This window comes from Neolamprologus multifasciatus, chromosome 11, assembly GCF_963576455.1.
Source record: "Neolamprologus multifasciatus chromosome 11, fNeoMul1.2, whole genome shotgun sequence".
In the NCBI taxonomy this organism is placed as follows: Eukaryota; Metazoa; Chordata; class Actinopteri; order Cichliformes; family Cichlidae; genus Neolamprologus; species Neolamprologus multifasciatus.
This window is the reverse complement of record NC_140449.1, coordinates 1,325,210-1,343,887: the sequence shown is the minus strand read 5'-3', so window position 1 is coordinate 1,343,887 and position 18,678 is coordinate 1,325,210. Positions and strand designations below refer to the sequence as shown.

The 18,678-nt window shown below is 40.4% G+C and overlaps 1 protein-coding gene across 7 annotated transcripts in view; it reads right to left on the bottom strand.

The window, feature by feature from the left end:
- Positions 1-18,678, bottom strand: part of tsnare1 (T-SNARE Domain Containing 1) — a 249,750-nt gene that overhangs the window by 74,698 nt on the left and 156,374 nt on the right. For 4 of the 7 annotated variants that reach the window (XR_014876749.1, XM_085176751.1, XM_085176753.1 and 1 more), the window contains exon 9: positions 12,613-12,685. The exons of the other annotated variants lie outside the window; for them this stretch is intronic. Coding sequence is in view for 3 of the 4 variants with exons in the window: in XM_085176751.1 (XP_085032877.1) it covers positions 12,613-12,685 (73 nt within the window). In the remaining variant the exon portion in view is untranslated. The remainder of the gene's footprint in view (positions 1-12,612; positions 12,686-18,678) is intronic. 7 annotated transcript variants of the gene reach the window in all.

The following is an 18,678-nucleotide window of genomic DNA, read 5'->3' as shown; positions in this document are numbered from 1 at the left end:
ATAAGCTTCCCACAGCTACGCCCATCGTTGCAACCAAACAAACCATCAACAGCCCCGGACACATGCAAGCATCTCAACGGCAGCTCGCAAACAACAAATCGAACCTTCATAACTGAATACAGAATATATATTAATTATAAATTGCGTTACCACAGGTAACAGGCAATAATAATTACATAGTGACAAACACACATACATATACATACATACATACATATATATCTACACACACATGTACATATATGTACATACATACGCACACACTTTTTTTTTTTTTTTGAATCCATACCAGCAATGGTAAGAGAACAGACATTACAGAGCACACTATAACCATCATTGAGTGTACTGTGACCAAACCAACTGTTTGTAGAGGAATTTAAATCTATGAATATTTTTGCATTGTTTCAATTGTAAACTCAGACTGTTCCAGATTTTCACACCACATACAGACACACAAAAACCTTTACGGGTTGTTCGAGTTCTGGGTAATTTGAATTCTCCGAAGCCTCTCACATTATAAACCCTTTCTCGAATTTCAAATATAGTTTGTAAATTTGCAGGTAGAAGTTTATTAAAGGCTTTGTATAAGATTATGGATGTATTGTAATTAACCAGATCCTGGAATTTAAGTAACTTTGCCTGAAGAAAGAGTTTGTGAGTATGATCTAAATAACCAGCCTTGTGAATAATACGCAGTGCTCGTTTCTGTACTGTGACTAATGGATTAGTTGTATTTTTATATGTGTTTCCCCACACTTCCACACAATATGTAAAATATGGAAGAACCAGGGTACAGTACAGAGTACGAAGTGCATCTTTATCAAGGTATGGTTTCACTTTGTTCAAAACTGCGAGGCTTCTGGAAATTTTGGTTTTTATGTGTCTGACGTGTGGTTTCCATGAAATTTTGTTGTCAATTACGACTCCCAAAAATTTGTTTTCACTCACATTATCAATTGGTACACCTTCAATGATAATTGGTAATTCTATATTATATTTTAAATTACCGAAAAACATTGCTTTAGTTTTATTTATATTTAATGTTAATTTATTTATATCCATCCATTTTTTTATTAATTTTAGCTCCCTGTTTACGGTCATTACAAAATCAGTATAATCATTGCTACTGAAAAATATGTTGGTGTCATCTGCGAACAGTATGAGTTTAAGTACTTGAGAAACATCAAAAATATCATTTATGTATACATTGAAAAGTTTTGGTCCCAACACTGACCCTTGGGGAACACCACATGTAATACCAAGTTTCTCTGAATGGTAATGCCCTATGCTAACATATTGTTCCCGACCCGTTAGGTAACTTTTTAACCAGTTACCAGCTTTCCCTCGAATACCATATCTTTCCAATTTATCCAATAAAATTGAGTGATTGATTATGTCTTTTTGAGATCAACAAAAATACCAACTGCATATTTATTTTTATCCAGTGCATTAGTAATTTCCTCTACTGCCTCAATTATCGCCATTGAAGTGGTTCTTTGCGTTCTGAAACCATACTGACCAACATTTATTATTTGATGTTTTTCAAGGAATTTTTCTAATCTTGAATTAAAAAGTTTTTCTAAAATTTTTGAGAATTGAGGCAGTAGAGAAATAGGCCTATAATTGGTAAAACTGTGTTTGTCATTACTTTTGTATAGTGGTATTACTTTTGCAATTTTCATTTTTTTTGGAAAACAACCAGACTGAAATGATAAATTACAGACATATGTTAAGGGACTAGCAATATTCAGAATAACCTGTTTAACTACAGACATATTTATGTCATGATAATCCATTGAAGACTTACTTTTACATTTTAATGTGATATTTATTACTTCTTGCTCATTTGTAGCTGAGAGGAACAGTGAAAAGGGATTTGATTTTATATTACTGATATTTTCATTTTTTTGACACGGGATGTCCGCTGCTAGTTCAGGGCCAACATTTATAAAAAATTTATTGAACCCATCTACAATGTTACTCATGTTGAGATTTTCACCATTTGCATCAATGAAACATTCAGGATATGATGTTCCAGAAGATCCTTGTTTAATTAAGTTATTTAACACATCCCAAGTTCCTTTTATATTGTTTTTATTTTCATATAATCTTCTTCTATAATAAAGTTGTTTACTCGTTCTTATAATATCAGTCAATTTATTTCTATATGCTTTATATCTTTGTTCCACTTCTTTTGTTTTTACTTTGATGAACTGTTTACAGATTGTTTTTCTTTTTGCAAGCATTGATAATTCCTTTTGTGAGCCAAGGACTTTTTATCTTTTTTTTCTTTGTCTTGTGTTCGTTTACAGGACAATGTTTATTATACAACATAGTGAAAATATCTAGGAAATTGTCGTAAGCCTTGTCCACATCTGACTCTTCATACACCGAACTCCAATCTTGTTGTGCTAAATCGAAATTAAAGGCATGAATTGCTTCTTCATTTATTGTTCGCTTTGCTATCGTAATCTTGGTATCTATTTTTTTTAAATCACAGTCACACAAAGTAAAAACTGGTAAGTGGTCAGTTATGTCACAGACAAGCAGGCCACTATTAATTTGGAAATCCATGACATTAGTAAAAATGTTGTCAATAATAGTGGCGCCATGTGATGTTATTCTGCTTGGCTTTGTTATTGTTGGATATAGTGATAAGCTGTACATCGTGTCAGTAAAGTCATCAATGGCTTTTAACCTTGTTGGGTTTAGCAAATCAATATTAAAATCACCACAGATGAATAGTAATTTTTGGTTCACCAAAGCAAACATTTTTTCTATCCATTCATAAAAAGTGTCAATACTTGAACTGGGTGTCCGATATATGCAACTTATTATAACATTTCTCTTTTTTTCATTCATGATCTCAATAGTCAAACATTCCAAAATTCCATCAATAGCCATAGACATAGTTGTTACAACATTATATTTTATAGAGTTATGAACATATATAGCAACCCCGCCGCCCGCCTTATTTAATCTATTCATGTATTTTAAATCATATCCATTCAAACAGAAATCTATTCCTTTATCGACATTGAACCAAGTTTCAGTGATGGCTATAACACTGAAGGGGCGAGAAAATTGTTGCAAGTAGTCCTTAATGAAATCAAAATTAGAGTACATACTTCTGCTGTTAAAGTGAATTAATGAGAGCTTCCCATCTAGGTTGATTTTTTTTTTTCATATTGTTCCTGTGTGAAATAATTACAATTTTTAACAAAGAAGCAAGAAAATTACTTTCAGAATCTATTTCTGACGGTTTAGAGAAGATGGAAGACTCAAATGAGACTAAATATATAGGATGAGTTTAAAATATGCCACCAGTGGTGAAATTATATAAATATATAAAGAAATTATATATAATATCTAATTATACATAACACCAACATATCTAAGAAGACAGATAAGGCTTACTAAGACTTTCAGACTAATCTATATATATATATATATATATATATATATATATATATATCCATCCATCTTCTTGTCTGTGAAGGTTCTCAGTCATCCAAGTCATCGTACTCTAAGGAGCTTGGAAAGAAAAGCGTCTGGACTTCTTTAAGTTCTTTAAGTTTTGAGATCCCTTCCCAGACGCCTTAATGCCCACTCACACCCTGGGCCATCTGACCTCAGGAAATCACATGATAGGGTGGGGCCAGGTTTCACAATGAGCTCACCCAAAACCCTGGCTGATTGTGACCCACCCCCGTTTTCACACCTTGGCTCATGTGATTAGTTAGAGGATCATTAGGGGGTCCTTTTGTCCTCTATTTGGGGGATACTCCCACTGGGTTTAAATCTGGGACTCTCCACCATTTGACCCTTAGAACTAAAGAAGCTTCTCTTATGAGAGGTGAAACGTCTTCAAGCAACTTAAAGAAGTCCAGACTCTTTTCTTTCCGAGCTCCTTAGACCACTCATCTTCCTCCGCTTTATCTGGGGCCGGGTTGCGGGGGCAGCAGCCTAAGTAGAGAAGCCCAGACCTCCCACCTCCTCTAGCTTATCCGGAGGAACACCAAGGCATTCCCAGGCAAGCTGAGAGATATCATCTCTCCAGCGTGTCCTGGGTCTGCCCCGGAACACCTCACCCAGGAGGCACCCAGGAGACATCCTTGTCAGATGCCTGAACCACCTGACCTGGCTCCTTTCGATGTGGAGGAGCGGCGGCTCTACTCTGAGCCCCTCCCGGATGGCTGCACTTCTCTAAGGGAGAAGCCAGCCACCCTTCTGAGGAAGCTCATTTCTGCCGCTTGTATCCGCGATCTCGTTCTTTCAGTCACTGCCCACAGCTCGTGGCCATAGGTGAGGGTAGGGACGTAGACTGACCGGTAAATTGAGAGCTTCGCTTTTACACTCAGCTCTCTCTTCACCACGACGGACCGGTGCAGCGTCCGCATCACTGTGGCTGCAGCACCAATCTGTCTGTCGATCTCCGGCTCTCTTCTCCCATCAATCGCAAACAAGACCCTGAGATACTTGAACTCCTCCACTTGGGGCAGGAACTCATCCCCGACCCGGAGTGGGCACGCCACCCTTTTCTGGCTGAGAACCATAGCCTCAGATTTGGAGGTGCTGATCCTCATTCCCGCTGTTCACACTTGGCCATCACCCGATGAAGCCAACAGAACCACATCATCCGCGAAAGACAGAGATGAGATTCTGAGGCCACTGAAGTGAAAGCCCTCCGCCACTTGGCTGCGCCTAGAAATCCTGTCCATAAAAATTATGAACAGAATCGGTGACAAAGGACTGCCCTGGTGGAGCCCATCACCCACCATGAATGAGTCCGACTTATCACCGGCAATGCGTACCAAGCTCTTGCAATGGTTGTATAGGGATCGGATGGCCCGTAGCAATGGGCCAGACACCCCATACTCCCGTAGCACCTCCCACAGGATACCCCGAGGGACACGGTTGAATTCCTTTTCCATGTCGACAAAAAGCATGTAGACTGGTTGGGTAAACTCCTATGCGCCCTCAAGTCGAAGTCAGCAGCGCTCCGCCAGCACTATACACAGTGCAGGTAGAGCACCGCTTTCCCCTCCTGATACGCCTGATGGTTTGCCAGAATCTCTTCAAGGCAGTCCGAAAGTCTTTTTCCATGGCCTCTCCGAACTAGTCCCACACCCGAGTTTTTGCATCAGCCACTGCCCGAGCCGCATTCCGCTTGGCCTGTCGGTACCTTTCAGCTGCCTCCAAAGTCCCACAGGCTAACCACGTCCGATAGAACTCCTCCTCCACCTGGTGGCCCCTTTTACCTCTGGTGTCCACCATTTGGTTTGGGGGTTACCATCACGACAGGCACCAACCACCTTGCGGCCGCAGCTCAATGCAGCAGCTTCAGCAATGGAGATGCTGAACATGGTCCATTCGGACTCAATGTCCCCAGCCTCCCTCAGAATGCTGTTGAAGCTCTGCCGAAGGTGTGCGTTGAAGATCTCACGGACTGGGGCCTCTGCTAGGCATTCCCAGCACACCCTCACTATGCGTTTAGGTGCACCGGGTCTATCCAGCGTCCTCCCCCGCCAGCTGATCCAACTCACCACCAGGTGGTGATCAGTTGACAGCTCAGCCCCTTTCTTTACCCGAGTGTCCAGAACATATGGTCGCAGGTCTGGTGATACGATTACAAAATCGATCATCGACCTGCGGCCTAGAGCGTCCTGGTGCCACGTGCACTTATGGACACTCTTATGTTTGAGGTGTTCGTTATGGGCAAACTGTGATTTGCACAGAAGTCCAATAACAAAACACCACCCGGGTTCAGATCAGGGAGGCCGTTCCTCCCAATCATGCCCCTCCAGGTCTCGCTGTCATTACCCACGTTAGTATTGAAGTCTCCCAGTAGGACAACATAGTCTCCAGGTGGAGCACCCTCCAGCACTCCACCCAGGGCCTCTAAGAAGGCTGGGTACTCTGGACTGCCACTCGGCACATAAGCGCAGATGACAGTCAGGACCCATTCCCCGACCCTAAGGTGCAGGGAACAAACCCTCTCATCCACCGGGAAGAACCCCAACGTACAGGCAGCAAGCCGAGGGGATATTAGCATACCCACGCCAGCCCGCCGCCTCTCATCAGGGGCAACTCCAGACTGAGACAGAGTCCAGCCTCTCTCCAGGAGACTGGTTCCAGAGCCCAAGCCATGTGTAGAGGTGAGCCCGACTACATCTAGCCGGTACCTCTCAACCTCACACACTAACTCAGGCTCCTTCCCCACCAGAAAGGTGACATTCCATGCCCCAATTGCCAGTCTTGGTAGCTGGGGTTCAGTCCGCCAGGGCCTCCGCTCCTGGCCGCTGCCCGGTACACAATGCATCCAACCCCTACCGCGCCTCCTGCGGGTGGTGGCCCTGCGGGAGGTCTATATATGTGTGTGTGTGTATATATATATATATATATATATATATATATGTACACACACACAACACATATATATATATATATATATATATATACACATATATACACAAAGATGTAAATTCATACACTTTGCTGTGCTATTAAAATCCAAATTAATGCACTTATTGACTTCTAATTATTGAAAAACTTTATTCCTTCTCTCTATAGTCACATCTTCTAATTGCTCATTAAGCACTTGTGGGAACTGTGAATGTGAATCCAAATGATAACAACACGTTCTGAATCCCCGCTGATGCCGCTCTTACCATACAAAGGCTCTGGAAATACCAAACAAACACAGATCTTGTATATAAAAAGAAAGTACTGTTTTCATGTGTATAAACTGAAGCTCTTTTGAGTAGAGTGCCAGAGTAGCCCGCATGAATAGGCTGTGAAAGTGCTAATCCTTCCTTTTTTTAGCCAATTCTTTTCTTTGTGCTACCTGCTTTTTCCACAAATGCCTCCACAACACAATCAAATATTTTTTCTATTTGCCACTACACCAAGAAAAATAAACACATCAGGGCAATTTCAGTGCATCTCTTTTAATGGGGACAGGTCCATCCTGGCTCTGTGGTGATCAGATAGGATGTCTGGTTTGGTATAATGCCTGTGAACTCTGCAGTCTTCCACAGCATTCTCTTCTATTTCTTCCTTCACTCATTTAGGTAGAATCACACTGTGTTCCTCTACCATGTTCAAAATACTACATCCACAGTCTTTCACATGCAAATGCAGTACCTCATTCATAAGCAGAGCAAGCATGAGATGTGGCAGAATTTGCAAACAGATAAAAGTACTAAACGTGACAGAAGGAAGTGTTCAGTTTATTCTTTATCTGAGTGACGGCTGACGTACAGTCAACATTTGAAAGAGGAGAATGTGACTGATGGTACTTTTACAGCTGTCCTCTACCCTAGTTATGTTGGACTTCTTCTAGGACAACAAAGTGACACCAATGTACAGCGTGAAAAAATGCAGTACTTCCACATTAAAATGGCAAATTTTAGAGCATAATTAAACATGTTTACAGTGTTATACAAAAAGATCTGGTATGTATCTAGCTTATTTACCTGTTTATAAAAATTGTTTGAGGATGTTGTTTGTCTAGGGCAGGGGTGTCAAACTTCAGGCCTCCAATGCCGGTGTCCTGCAGGTTTTAGATCTCGCCCTGGGTGAACACACCTGAATCAAATGATTAGTTCATTACCAGGCCTCTGGCAAACTTCAAGACATGTTGAGGAGGTAATTTAGCCATTTAAATCAGCTGTGTTCAATCAAGGACACATCTAAAACCTGCAGGACATCGGCCCTCGAGGCCTGGAGTTCGACATACCTGGTCTAGGGTCTTCGTCAGCCGGGTTATGGTCGTCTTAACATCTTGAAAAAAAGGCAACTAGACTTTTGGACATTTTGCACCTCATTCAAAAGTCTTCTTCAGTCGCAGACCAACTGTTGGAGGGTCCTATGTATTAAAATGCCTAGTGGAGGTTGTTCCCTTGTTTCCTGAAGGTGAGCCAATGAACTGGTTCACTCTAAGGACAAAACACCCAAACACAAGCAAAACAACACAGTGTATGCGGTGCAGTGCAGCGAGAAGTGATTAGATCTCTACATAGGACAAACAGCTCTCCTCTCTACAAACAGGAAACAACACAGCTTTACACCTGCATTTTAAGATTACGACACTCCTTCCAGGATGCCAGTGTTTATATTTTGGGCAGAGAAGACACATGATTTAAGATACGAGTAAAGGGCGCCATCGACGTCTACTGTAGCTGCTATCACCCACCAACAGTGCAGTCCTGAGATCCATTTCAGGCGTTTCAACTCCCATTCACATCTGGCCTCAGGTGACCATAATAACTCACATCATGGTGGGGTGGGTCATTGTCTCACAGAGGTTTCACCTGTGGGCCCAGTGATGGGAATGACCCACGTTTTCTCTCCTCGTCATGTCTCATGTGACAACATGATCAACACTGTGCTGACGACCCTTAGGGCCAGCTCCAAGATGACACCCGCCACTAGCGGTTTATTACCTCCAACCGTTTTGGACTCCACCAGTTGAACCAAAGAAGCTTCTTGGATGAGAAAACCCATACAATCTCACCCAGATAAATAAAGTCCTAAAGTACCTTCATTAGTCTGGTCTTACAAAAAGATACTCTAAGGTGTTTGCTGTTCATTTTTTCTAGTAAAAACGTTGTGTGGGTTTTTTCCCTGCTTTTTTTAGCTAGACAAAAATTATCACCCTGTGCCTCTGTTAGTGCCATGCTAACAGAGTTAGTTGAACGGTGCTAATGTTAGCATTTTTTTCCTTTTGTGTATACAGTTTGTAATTGTGGCTATTACAATACTTATACTCACTGTTTTGAGTGCATAATTGCATGACAAATAGCCACAGGAACAGCTGGACAAGTACCAGGATGCTTTACAATGAAATATCAAAAAATTGAGTGTGTAACACTAAACCTCTCACAGGTGTTTTCACACCTGTTTTGTTTAGTCCGTTTAAATCAAATTATGGTTTGTTTTCCTGATGGTGGGGTTCATTTGTGTAATAATGTAACATACTAAATCAGGAATTGATAAATATTTTCTACACAGGACCTTGCGTTTTGGCTCAGCATGTTTTAACAAGTTGCTTGAAGCCCTCATTTTACCACTATGTACCCACATCAATAATTTTTATCTACCCTGGTCTCCCTGTCAAATGGAGCGCCAGTGAATACTCCAGAGAAGCTGGTTGAGTCATTTGTCTACTTTGGGTTACACATCACTAGCTGCTGGTATATCCACCTTATTATACCTTAGTATATCCTCCTGCTGTATGAAATGGCAGTTTAATCCTCAAGTGGTGAAGTTTGCTGTTTTTCCACCTTTAGTGGGATCAGCTTTCTTGCTTATTTTGCAAAGTTAACAGATAATAAAATAATGACAAAACAGAGAAAAATTACCCTTAAAAAACAGTTTTGAATTTGGCGCATCATTTATATCTCTACATTTTAGCCAGCCTATTTAAGACTAGTACATTGGAGAAAAGGGCAACAAAACAAAAACAAAAACATTTTATTATCCATTCTTGCAGTTAGGATAAGCCAGTTTTAGTCATCCAGACTCTAAAGGGTATTTAAAGGGTATCTACATTAGCCTGATTGAAGGTAGCAAACAAAAGGGCACTCTGTAACAAAAAGGTAGCAATTAGCACAAGTTATTGCTTCCCATTCTTCCTAGGAAACTTCATCACACACCCACAACCCCATTACGTACCCACACCTTTTACTCCATAAAGCAATGCAACTAATCCCGAGTATTTTGAGACACTGAAGTATCATCCTGTGTGTATGTGTGTGTGTGTGTGTGTGTGTGTGTGTGTTTAAATAAAGCTACCCATAGTTATGGTCAGCACTATTGTGTTTTTCCTGAGATCAGGAATGTTTATCTTTTTGACAAAATCTTCAGTGGGTTTGTGGTGACGTTTAACAAGTCCATAATAAATATCTGCCCTTGGTCTTTAGGTTGAAATGGTTCTTCATACCTTTGAGTTATGAATATGAATCCTTCTCCACAGAGATACCTTGAGATGTCTTCACAGTGTTTTTTACTGTGGGTTTGATACATTGTTGTGTGGTTTCTCTCTTCAGTCAGTCTCCTTGCAAACACCCTTCCATTACTACCACGAACCACAAAATAGGATTAATCAGTAAATAAAACATTTTCCATTACAAAGTATGTCTTTATAGACGCTATGCATCCTCTGAGACTATGACCTTGTTTAGACAGAGAAATTTTAGAAATTCTTTAGACAAAATTGCTTGTCCATCACTAGTGCAAGACTTGATGGTGTGCTAATTTTTGTCTGTCAAATCCTGCTTTGATTCAACTGATCCAGTTGTCACCAAGTGTTTTTGAGGTCTGTCCTCTTAGAAGCCTTCAGTCTAGCCACTAATCAGTGTTGGGAAGGTTACTTTTAAAATGTATTCCACTACAGATTACAGATTACATGTCCCAAAATGTATTTTGTAACGTATTCCGTTACGTTACTCAATGAGAGTAACGTATTCTGAATACTTTGGATTACTTAATATATTATCAAACCTTTTACAACTACATGAATGTACTCTCGTATAGAAAACTATTCGTATATAAAACAGGTCCGCGGCTCCGAACCGTAGTAAAGGGACCTCTGGCTAATACGGTGGGTTCATGTCGGGCTCGTAGCTGAAAACTAGCTTTACTTTGTTGTCTGGGTCAACTTTGCTAGCAGAGACAGAGAGAGGCGTTGAAAGGCTGCTCCAACAGAACTTATTGTTTTTGGAGGAAAACACGAACACGGTGTACAGTCGAGTCTTAATAGCTTACTTACAACTGGGCTCGTCAGGCTCTCTTCTTGGCTGCAGTGGTTATTATTATATTTACATGCTTCCAGCTCCCGTTTTTGCTCGATGACAGCTCGTACTTTTCCTTTTTCCCCTCCCTCGCTCACAGACACATAACGGGTATGGCAGTCCATTCTCCCTGCAGCACGGACTACACTGCCTATGATGCTATATTCTTTAGAGCTATACCTGTAGCATTCTGCCTATTAGCTTAGCACAACAACAACAAAAAGACGCTCTCTCACCCAGGAAACACGCAGAGAGAGAGAGAGCGTCACCCTGTAACCATGGTAACCGTAACGCTGCCACCTGGAACAACAGAACGTAGCTGTCAAACAAAACCCAAACAGTCCTGACCCGCCACAATATGAAACAGGGAAGTCCATCCCTGCAGCATGGACTACACTGCCCATGAGGCTACATTCTTTAGGGCTATGCCTGTAGTGGCAATTTTTTGAACAATAATTTTAAACAATAGTTCTTCACGTCATTATGCGGGTTGAAATTAGAGGTTAATGCTGTCGGGCCTTCACTGAACCACCAGCAAAAGAAGATGAAACTACACGTCATGGAAATAAACACAGAAATAAATTCCCTCTTACTTTGGCTGTTTGGCTTCCACCACGATTAAAATCGTACACAGCTCCCTCTCTCTCTCAGTGAAACCAGTTAACCATCAAAAATCTCTGTTTTCTACATTATTCGCTGGCTTATTACTCAGCAGTCAGCCGCTGCTTTTTTGCTTTTAAAAAATTACCTCTGACATGAAAGCCTAATTTCTTCAGTTTAATACAGAAAAAATTAACATTTTTGTAAATGATGCCAAATTTCAAAACTCTTAGCTGTGTCTCTAATAAAACATCTTTAAGTTTACTCTGTAACTTTTTGCTTTCCTTCAGCAGCATCAGGTAATGTTCATGAGTTGATTCATGGTTTTCTTCAGTTTTTGATCTACTGCAGAATATTTTTAAGCTTATCCACTATAAAAAGCCAGGCCAGAAAAATCTCCTTCATGTTTTTTTGTGTTTTATCCTCAGTTACTTTGACACAAAGGCATCTGCTGTGATGCTTAAACCTCTGATGAAGTCTCACAAGCTTTGTTTTTATACACAAATATAAAAATATGGATATGTACTTTTGTACAATTATAATATTTCTGACTGAGTCCAAATTTAATCAAATCAAATCAAATCCAGACCTAGTGAATCAGAATTAAACCAGCTATAGAAATCAGTGACGATACCCAGCCCTATGCTACACCGACCACGGCTCAACACAGTAACCTTAATTTGGAAAGTCATCTGCCTTTCACTTCAAGTTAGATTTGATCTAAAGCCAAAATCACACCTACATTTTTCAGGTATGCCCCTTTTCCCCATATGGCTGACACCAAGTAAAAGCTAATTCTCCAGTGAATGCTCATGACGGAGCCAGACATAGCTGATGGCACATTTGTGACCCAGCAGAAAAGCCTTTATATCTGTCCTATATCTGTGTGCTAAGTTTCATTCTTTTTGCCAAGTCTACATCACTGCAGGGAGTGGAGAGCCGTTTATAGATATCAGGGTGTCTAAATGGATTTTCTCAAACACTCTGCACTGTTGTGTTTTTTAAACCCAATCTTTTTGCTTCTCATCAGGAAATTTGTCAGTGTGGCAGGGAGGTGGAGGTTAAAAAGTTTGTTTTGCCCAGCAGAACGTTCAAGCTTAGGGCATTAGTCAAGCACATCATATTAAAATGAGCCCACAAAAGGTTATCTGTAATAAATTAGAGTCGGCAGTGTAAAAATTCAAGGCATACACAACAAGATGGGGCAGCATCTTACCTATTGCATCTCCTTGTTCATGAACCATGCTGGCCAGATCCTTCATGATTTGACTGACATCCAGCATGTCTCTCTATGGAGAAATCACAGTGAATGCTCATGTTAGTCCTCCGTACATATCAGTCCATGAGAGACAATGTGCTATTTTACACATAGGACAAAGATTATAGCTTGAAAAGTAAGGTTATTATTATTTATTTATTTATAATATTATTGTCCATATTTACACTGTTTGGTCTTATTAGATGTTATCATCTTTATTACTTAAACTAAATGCAAAGTATTATCAATATTGAATAATGCACAAAGTCATCTTGCATATGTGAGCAGGCAGTCAGGCTTAATTACAGAAACAGAATATGTAAGGTACCAGAATAACATAACATTATTTCATTTCACTACATTTTCTTTATTTTTTATTTTTATCTAATAAAAAAAGACTCTAAAGTGCAAAGGTGGGATTTGCATATTCTTTATCACCCTGATCGATCCTGATCGATCAAAGAAGTAGTAGAAAGGATGGTTCATGGTTTCAGATGGACAGAGATCAATTGAAGCCAGTTTTGACTGATATTATGTCAACAAAAACATTGAAGGAAACTGTAGTGGCTTTTTGTCATCCTTAAATGTTTTGCTCATAGTTGTGCAGCTATGAAGGATTTCTATAGAAAATGCAATTCTAATTTAATTTCCCTGTCCCTTTAATTGACAGTGGATTTGTGTCTAATCCTAAATGTTTTGTGCTTGGCTTGTCCAAAAGTTTAAAAAAAAATGCAGTTCAAAGTTTTTGTTCAATTATTCCACTGTCAAGGCACAGAGCGAACTGGTGCAGCTATGGCTGACCGCAGCTAATTCTCCACAGTCTCAGAGCTTTGAATCTGCTCTCAATGTTTCAGCTCAAAGCAATATGAAAGCTTATAAAACCTCTGTCTATCTCATGCTCGCAGGTCCCCCCCCTTTTCCTCCATTATGGCACCGTGCAATCACAGCTGCGTTTGTGCAGCCTAACCCACTGGGCCATCCATCACAGGTGGCGGAGTTTGCTGTGGAAACTGGCAGCCATCCTGCCACTTGGCAAAAACCATTTGAATGGAGCAAAAATGGCCCCTGGCAAAGCTTGTGATGCTAAAGACTTTTTGCATTTATCTTGAGGCCACCCTGTCCATCACCCTGTAATGGAATCATAAATTTATTTTACCTGGCAAAGCATTGGGCAATCAGGGCTCATTTTATTATAATGACAGAACAGTGTGTAACCAATTTAGCAAACAACGTGTTGCGAATAGGCATAGACAGACAGGGACACACACACACACGTACACACCCAGGTGGGTTGGGGCGACCGTGGGTGGGTGGGTTCAGTGGACCCCTGCCCGAGGGCTGAGTGGGTGGCCAGGCTTGGAGCCAACACTGTGCCCTTTTCCATATTTCATGTGCTTCAAATTCTACTCATGAGAAATCCAGAAGCCACTGGATACTGGCATCAGGCTAGGAACCAGCCAACATGGATGTTCATTGGGATGATTTTTTTGTTGCCTTTTTTCCAAGACTTGCAACAACAAAAATGACATTCTGATAGCCAGCTTTGATACTCCCCCACATTGAAAGGAGCCAGCTGAGGTGGTTCAGGCTTCCAAGTTTAGATGGTTAAAAAGCTCTTAATTTAAATGCACATCATCGTGCTTTCTTACTTTTCAGAGGTTATGGAGATATTTTATTCCACTAAGTGCACCTACGAGGACACTGCATTCCATCATATATAGGGGCTTTCTACAGAGCCCTCCATTTCTGACTGGCCAAGACCTAAGACAACCATATAGACTACTGTATGTTTTCTCCTTTGTGTGGGCACCTTAAAGGGCATTTTATCCTGTTTGCTCTTCTATAATGACATCTTAGAGAGCCCTAGTGCATTAGCATTTGTGCCGGTTCAGCTGAATTTTCTTTCTATGACACATTTTCCGTCTGTACACAATGTTATTCATCAAAGTCAAGGAAAACTGAAAGGACACCAGTTTTTGAGTAATTCACTCTAAATTTGCACCAGCTCCATGGGGCAGTGCTCTACAGCTCACCCTGACCTTACCTCCCACTGTGGCGCACATGCAAAAACCGAGCTTGCTGTATAGGGATCAATAAAATGTCAGTGAACTTTTGCTACATGCCACAATTCTTTATGATGATAGCCAAAGAATCAGAGTAATCCTCAGTTCCAGAGCTCACCTCTGCTGGTCCTCTGACACTGTCTGTCAATCCTGCTGCTCTTGTTATTGTGTATGATTGATAAAAAGAACATACTTGAATAAACGAAAGGCTCTGAGGGTCCGTATATTTTCATGCAACTAAAATGTCAGACCGCAATTCAGACATCAGTTTCATCTGACACTGGGGCCACTGCCAAGGCAGCAAAAACACAATTAAACTTGAGGCCAAGATAAAATAGTCACAACAACCCTGCCGGCAGCATCTGATTGACACCTCAGTCATTAGAACTGCATGCCTTGCATTTCTCCAGTCATAAAGATGTTTCTGATAGCAGCTGATATGAACACTTGTGAGAGAGATTGCAGCTCAATCCACAGCTTTGCAACTTGCAGATCATCTGATAGAGGATGGAAAAAGGGACTCTTCTTTTTCGATACTTTCATGCTTGTGTTACCAAGATATTGTTCTATTTATCCACACAGAAATCAGCATCAGAGTTGGTCTCTTGTGTGATTATTCTAGTCTGTTTCTGTTGTGTATTTAATTGCTCCTCACAGTTTGATTCTTTCAAGGTATTATCAAGATGAAGGTAATTTATAGTCCAATATATGACAGCAGAGTAGCTAGATAAGGTTTGATTCTCGCAGGATGACTGCAGTTTGCAGCGGCTAGCAGTGTACACACAAACATGTCTTTCCATCTTTCACTGCAGGGCAGTTATGAGAGGTTTCCTCTAGTGCCTGCAGAGGGAAGTATGGCACAGCAGAGTGCTCATGTCAGCCTTTTAAAGGCGAACCAGCATCAGTAATAAGAACCGATTAGGCATGCAAGTCAGCTATAAGGAGGGGGTGTGCCGATAGATGACACGACCCCTGAAGAGGCGTCTGGGAGATTTAAGGCGTTTTCACACCTTTTTTGCTCAGAGAAGTTACTTGGAACTCTGAAGTGCTCTCTCCCACTTAGTTTGCTTCTTTTGGCCAAATGTGAGTGTAGCAATCAGAGCGAGACCTCACTGAGAAAGGAGTCTCTCAGTACATTCCCGAGCTAAAGTGGCGCCTCCACTAGAATCTGAACGTGATCTGAATGCAATTGAACTACTGTGAGGACACGTTGCCATATGTTGTCTACTTATGTCACTGCATTCAAGTTATAACAAGGTTCTTGAAAGGTCTCAGGTTGGCCCAGCTATTAGGAATTATTTGTGACATTTTCTGTTAGTGTAAATTACAACACCTAACACTGTGTTAAGGATCAGTACTCTTTGTGACAGATAAGTTCATTTGTAACGTTTTTGGACGGGTTAAGAGCAGTTCTTCTTCAAGGACGAACAAAATTTGACTTTTAGTGGGAGAACTGACTGACCAATTTTACACCTCTGTCCAGTCTGTGAAAATAACCCTAAAGCCTTTGCTTGCATTATGCAAAATGCATTGTTCTGGATCCTGGATAAAATGTGATGCAAGGCTTTAAAATCCAACACTTTCAAATGCAGCGCTGTCAAAGTAGTGCTAAATATGAAAATAACAAATGAACACCTATAACTTGAGTATAGAACTTGGTTGTATATTCAAATAAACCAGCTTGAATTTCACTGAAAAGCTATACCTGCCCCCTAAATAATGTTTAATTCCAACCTCACAGCCAACCAGGCAAATGTGTTTTGAAGAAATGTTTACATTGCATATATTCCTTTTTTCTGTCAGGGTAACAAGGAAAAAGAGATCAACATTCTGTGACTTTAACTTTGTTGAATTTTTACTGAACATAATCTCACTACTATGAATGTTAATGATATAGCCATTACGGATTTTTTCTCAATTACTGTTTAACCAGAGGACCACTGGATGTTTCATACATTATCAACAGGCAAAACATTTTATCAACACCAACAATGTCAGTCTGACTGTACTGGGATTCTTGTTCCTTTCTGTTGTTGAAAAAGAAATGAATGGACAGAAAAGGAGGTGTTGCTTTTTCATTTCTATCATTTTCTTTTTTTAACTATTATGTCACCCCTCTGATTTTACCCTGTTACTAGTATCTGATTGTAGTATTTCATGAGTTTTTACTTAACACCAACCCAAAATTATGAATAAAGAAGTCTACTATTTTGTGCCATAAACTGCCGTTCCTCTCATGGCCAGCCGCCCAAAAAAGAGTCATTCTCCAAAGACTCCTGTGTTAAAATGCCCACTGTCCCATTACAATTTAACCCTTTAAGACCTACCATAGAGTCCGCCAGAGCTTATATTATATTTTTACATGCTGTAAAAAGCCGTTTTTGGGAGCATTTCAAGTTGCTATACATCAATACAACCATTACAGCCTAAATGTTAATAATATGTATGCATTAAGTGTATAGTAATTACATAAATTGCAAAAAAGTGCAATAAACTACAAAAAAATTGAAAATCTTTTTTGTTTTTTAACATATATTTCTAGTTAGAGAAATTTAAGAGGCTTATCCCTCAAAACTGTAAATACAAAAAAGTTGCACAAAATAGTTTCCCACCACAGGAAATTTATTTTGAGTGTCTTCATAGTTTTATTTTTGAAATACACCAATTTTTATATACTGCAGGAAAAAAGAAAATAAATATTATAGTGCAAATTTGCAAAAAAGCAGCATATGCATCAAAATAAACTATTTCCAGCAGTGCAATATGAGTCCTAAGCATCCCAGAAACCACACAGAAAGTCATAAAGTCAAAGATAACTTTTAAAAACACCAGTATAGGCTCACGAGGCCCTGGGCGACATGCGAAAGTTCGTGCTGATGTCTATTCCAACGTAGGAAGTGTTACAAACAGCTGATCGGATCAGCAAAGCGTGTTTCTGGAATATTATGTTTTTGTTGCTGCAAGTGCTTTTTATGCAGTTTTTGCAAAGCTATATGTGGAAGGAAACTGTGACCGAGGACAAGCTGATGGCATAAGATGTAAGTACAACTCCTCCGGTTTCATATGCAAAAAAAATTATTGCGCTAGCTTACGTGGTTGCAGTGCTACCGGGATTTAAACGTAGTTGCGCAAAACGGAGCGTGCCGCTCTGACCGGTTTTAAAGGGTTAAGAGTCTAGCACAGGAGCAGCAGGTGCCTGTGTAACCCAACTTACGAATTATTATTAAGAATGACCAAACTCCTACTAGCCAGTATCAGAAAATCTATGATCGACAGGAGCCCAAGGTATAAACACCAATAAGGAGAGACCACACCACAGTAGACTGTTCACAAATTTGTTATATTTGACACACAGCAGCTGCAAAAAATGTAATGAAAGCAATAAAATAAAATACAAAATATTTCACCCCAAAATAACAAACTAAATAAAAGTGCGTGCATACAGCTTTCTCTGAGTCAAATGTATGAGTGAATAATATCTGGTAACTGATGGATCGTTGGGGCCCGTTCAGTTTGTTTAACGTTTGTCCTACCACACTCCGATAAAGGAAGAAAGTTCGTAGTCCTGCAGGTATCTGAAGCTTCAATGGGAACGAAACTTTGGCTTCAAAAAAACCTCAGCAAATCCTGTTAGCTTTTGGGTTGGCTCGCCATCCAGTTAACTGGAACTGTGGAATCGCTGCTCCTCAATGAGGGCTTGCTTCAGACTGGGTCCGTCGAGTCATCCTTTTACCAGATAACAAAAAAACCCTGACCGATGACAGGGTGAAACTCTGACCGACCAAAACAAAACTGCAGCAGATTCGCTTGCATCTCCTAGCAATTCGACTTCGGTAACATTAGTTTCTCTGGCACATGGCATTGTATGAACAGGAACGAAATGGCAACTACAGAAAGTCATGCGATCAAGGTCAACAGCAAGGGTCGCTGGGAGCTCATTGCTGATTGGCCAAGTTAAACG